Here is a 2,986-nt window from a genome sequence, read left to right as displayed (position 1 = left end):
AGGTGCGCAACGACCCCTGAAACGTTGGTTTGAGAATGAGGTGAAACAGGCTAGAAAGCGACGTAAGGAGGCTAACAGGAGGTATCGTAGGGCAGCTCGTGATGCTCGTCGGCCCAACAGTGCTGTTTCGCCTCAGTTCCTTGATACGCTATGGCAATCGTACCGCACGTTTAAGAGGGACGTAGCCCAACTCGTGACTCGTAAAATTGGTGACGTAAACCGGGAGACGGAACGGGATATCCTTTCTGATAAACGATTGGCGGGAAAGAAATTTTGGCGGCTGTTTAATCCGACACCTGCGAATCTGGTCGTGGCGTCCGGTAAGGCGGAGGATTGTGTTACGGTTCTGTCTTGCCCTAAGGACGTACGGACGAGGGTGGCGGATTTCTTCCGGGCGGAGGAGGCTCGCTTCCTTGAGTACCATGCCTTAATGCCGCTCAGGGGGAATGGGTTGTGGAGTCTAGTGACTCTCTTTGCAGTGCGGTTTTGTTACCAGAAGTTGATGCTGCACTAAAAGCTCTTCCTGCGGGTTAAGCTGCGGGTGAAGACTCTATATTGAACGAACTTTTAAAATCTCTGGGGGGCGATTCTTTGTCCTTAGCCAATTTGGTTTAGATATTGATATTATTATTGTCGGTATCTTGTATTGTTACAAATTTTGTATATATATATATATATATATATATATATATATATATATATATATATATATATATATATATATATATTGGACCTGTGAACCCTTTGCGGGTTCCTCCCTGATTAAAAAGGGATTATTTAGGTCATTAAACATTCATTCATAGACGTTTCTCGTAACCCTAGCCTATATCGGCGTACTTCTTAATCCTAACGATGGGACTAGCTGCTTTGGCTAGATAAAAGTGTTCGCAACTTTAAAAGCCATGTCTAAATGCGCTCAGTGCTTATAATCATGGAGATCGGTTTCCTTTAAGAAACCGCACCAAAGGCTTGGCAGTTCGGTTGTATGAAAGCCCTAATTTCCCGAATAGAATGGGGAAAAGCAATTTATGGAATAAATGGAACGGAGTATTGCTCATAAAAAATTTGAAATTATTCCATTTCTAGGTAAATAATTTCGTAAGTAGTACTCTTGACTCGGAGAGGTAACATTTTGGTTTTCCCAACTTGTTTAATAACGTATGACCCGATTGACCTTAAAGGGAGACTATCAGCTGAAAATTTTAGTGCCATATTTAATTTTTTCCTGATTCTATTTAATTAAATATGCATTAAAAATTTTTTTTCCGATGTTTCAAATAATTTTTTCAACGATTATTTAATTTTTGAAAAATTGTTAGGCTTAGCAATGGGTATCGATTTTAGCACAGTTACCTACCGGCCAATGAAAGTGTCTTTGGCGACCGAGACAAATCAGCCAGTCCCGTGAGGTTTAGGCGCGAGCCGCGAAAATTTCCCAGAGAAGAGAATATTTGGTAGTCTGCTATGCTGTCTGAATCAATTTCAAATACGAAATGAATTTCCCTAATAACATCGTCGAACCGTATCAAAATGAACCTTTGATGATTGATTATGGACATCTTTTAAATAACGATGATGATGATGAAAGTGGAAATGAGGAAATAAACAATGATGTTAATCCCGAAAGAGTGGGAAATATACTTTGGTTAGTAAATTATTAAATAAAAATTATACAACTATGACAAAGCATAACGCTTCTCTTAGAAACTTGTGCCTATTGCCTAATGCTTTATGTTAGTTAATTATTTGATCCGATCATATAATAGGTGTACTTGCAATAATTGTGTGGCTATGCTTACTGGTGTAGAAAGTGTATGTTGCAAAGAAATTGCAAAGATAGGACAAAAGCATGGACCCTATCAATGCGTGATAACCCTCCCATTTTTTGAGCCAGTCTGCTTAAATTGGCATGTTCTGGACACAGCTGTCCTTCTATACATACGAGAGACAAATGATAGAGGAAATCATGAAGTTCACGAGTAAAGTTTTTAACAAAGGCAGCCTCTATTATGAAAACTAATTCAAATGAGATTTTCCCAAATAGGAAATGGAGATATTGCGCTTATAGACAATTTACCATGAATGTATGGGGGAAATTAGGAAGGTTTCGTAGGAGAGTTATTCCTAGTTGCGCTGTTCATAAAATTAGGCAAGCCTTCCCATCTGAAGAATATAGTGGTTTCAAGTACCCCAGATATTAATATGTAATAATAAAAAAGATACATCCATTTTGTGACATTTTAATAAAGACAAAAATATAATTTAGTTCAGATAACTAAACACTTCTTTTCAATACATTAATTAGTTCATGTTTTCGAGAACCGACTCTTGTGCATGGCTATAATTTCTGATTGGTCAATATTTTCTGCATGCTTTTCTGATAGTGTACCAACTTTGCGAACTTCTTCTGTAACTATTGAATCAAGATTTCCTCTAGAAAATTCTGCCATAAGTTGAGTTATGTAATCTAAAACGAAATAATTACTGTATAAAACCCGGGTTTAGCTGGCACTATGTCCTGAAATTTGCCTTTACTTTCCGAGAAGGTTTTAGCTCAAACGAATGACTTACCATGAGTGCTTGGAGTCAAAATAGGTTTAGATACAGGCTTCCCCCCTTTAGCTTTTGGGTAGACTATGTTCCATCTAAGTTCTCCCGCCAAAGTTTTTTCTTGTGATTTCGACCCATTTTCATTATAATGCATAACCGCAAGCAAGTTTCTAAAATGACAATTTAGATATCTGTTTGATATTTATAAAGAAAGAAGTAACTTTTAAAGAGTTACCTAGCAAGCATGCTTGGATAAAAGAAATGTACTCTTTTTGGGCACTTTGAGAGTAGCACACTGTGAAACACCTCTAAGGAATAAGTTTGCCATTTTGGTGAAACTTTCTCGAGAGCTTTTAGTAACCGAGGTGCATTTACAATAGATGAAATTTTTTCATGACAATCTGAAGCTTAGAAAATAGAGATTCAAAATCATTCA

The 2,986-nt window shown here is 37.5% G+C and overlaps 1 protein-coding gene across 1 annotated transcript; it reads left to right on the top strand.

The window, feature by feature from the left end:
• Positions 1-1,493: 1,493 nt before the first annotated feature.
• LOC149612606 (P2X purinoceptor 7-like) lies at positions 1,494-2,201 on the top strand. The gene is made up of 3 exons (XM_089858390.1): positions 1,494-1,645; positions 1,767-1,979; positions 2,045-2,201. The coding sequence occupies exons 1-3, from the start codon at positions 1,494-1,496 to the stop codon at positions 2,199-2,201; spliced, it is 522 nt and encodes a 173-aa protein (XP_089714516.1).
• The last annotated feature ends 785 nt before the right edge of the window (positions 2,202-2,986 follow it).

The sequence above is a fragment of the Phalangium opilio genome, unplaced genomic scaffold (assembly GCF_054372755.1).
Source record: "Phalangium opilio isolate 3A_F unplaced genomic scaffold, DU_Popi_V2 ptg000240l_1, whole genome shotgun sequence".
Taxonomy (NCBI): Eukaryota; Metazoa; Arthropoda; class Arachnida; order Opiliones; family Phalangiidae; genus Phalangium; species Phalangium opilio.
The sequence above is the reverse complement of the archived record's forward strand: the minus strand, read 5'-3'. Positions and strand labels throughout refer to the sequence as shown.

Bases quoted from the DNA above. Each gene is read 5' to 3' on its own strand.
- LOC149612606 (XM_089858390.1), top strand. From the start codon at position 1,494: ATGAATTTCCCTAATAACATCGTCGAACCGTATCAAAATGAACCTTTG. The intron at 1,646-1,766 runs GTTAGTAAATTA...ATCATATAATAG, and splicing joins AGAGTGGGAAATATACTTTG to GTGTACTTGCAATAATTGTG. The intron at 1,980-2,044 runs GTAAAGTTTTTA...TTTCCCAAATAG, and splicing joins GGAAATCATGAAGTTCACGA to GAAATGGAGATATTGCGCTT.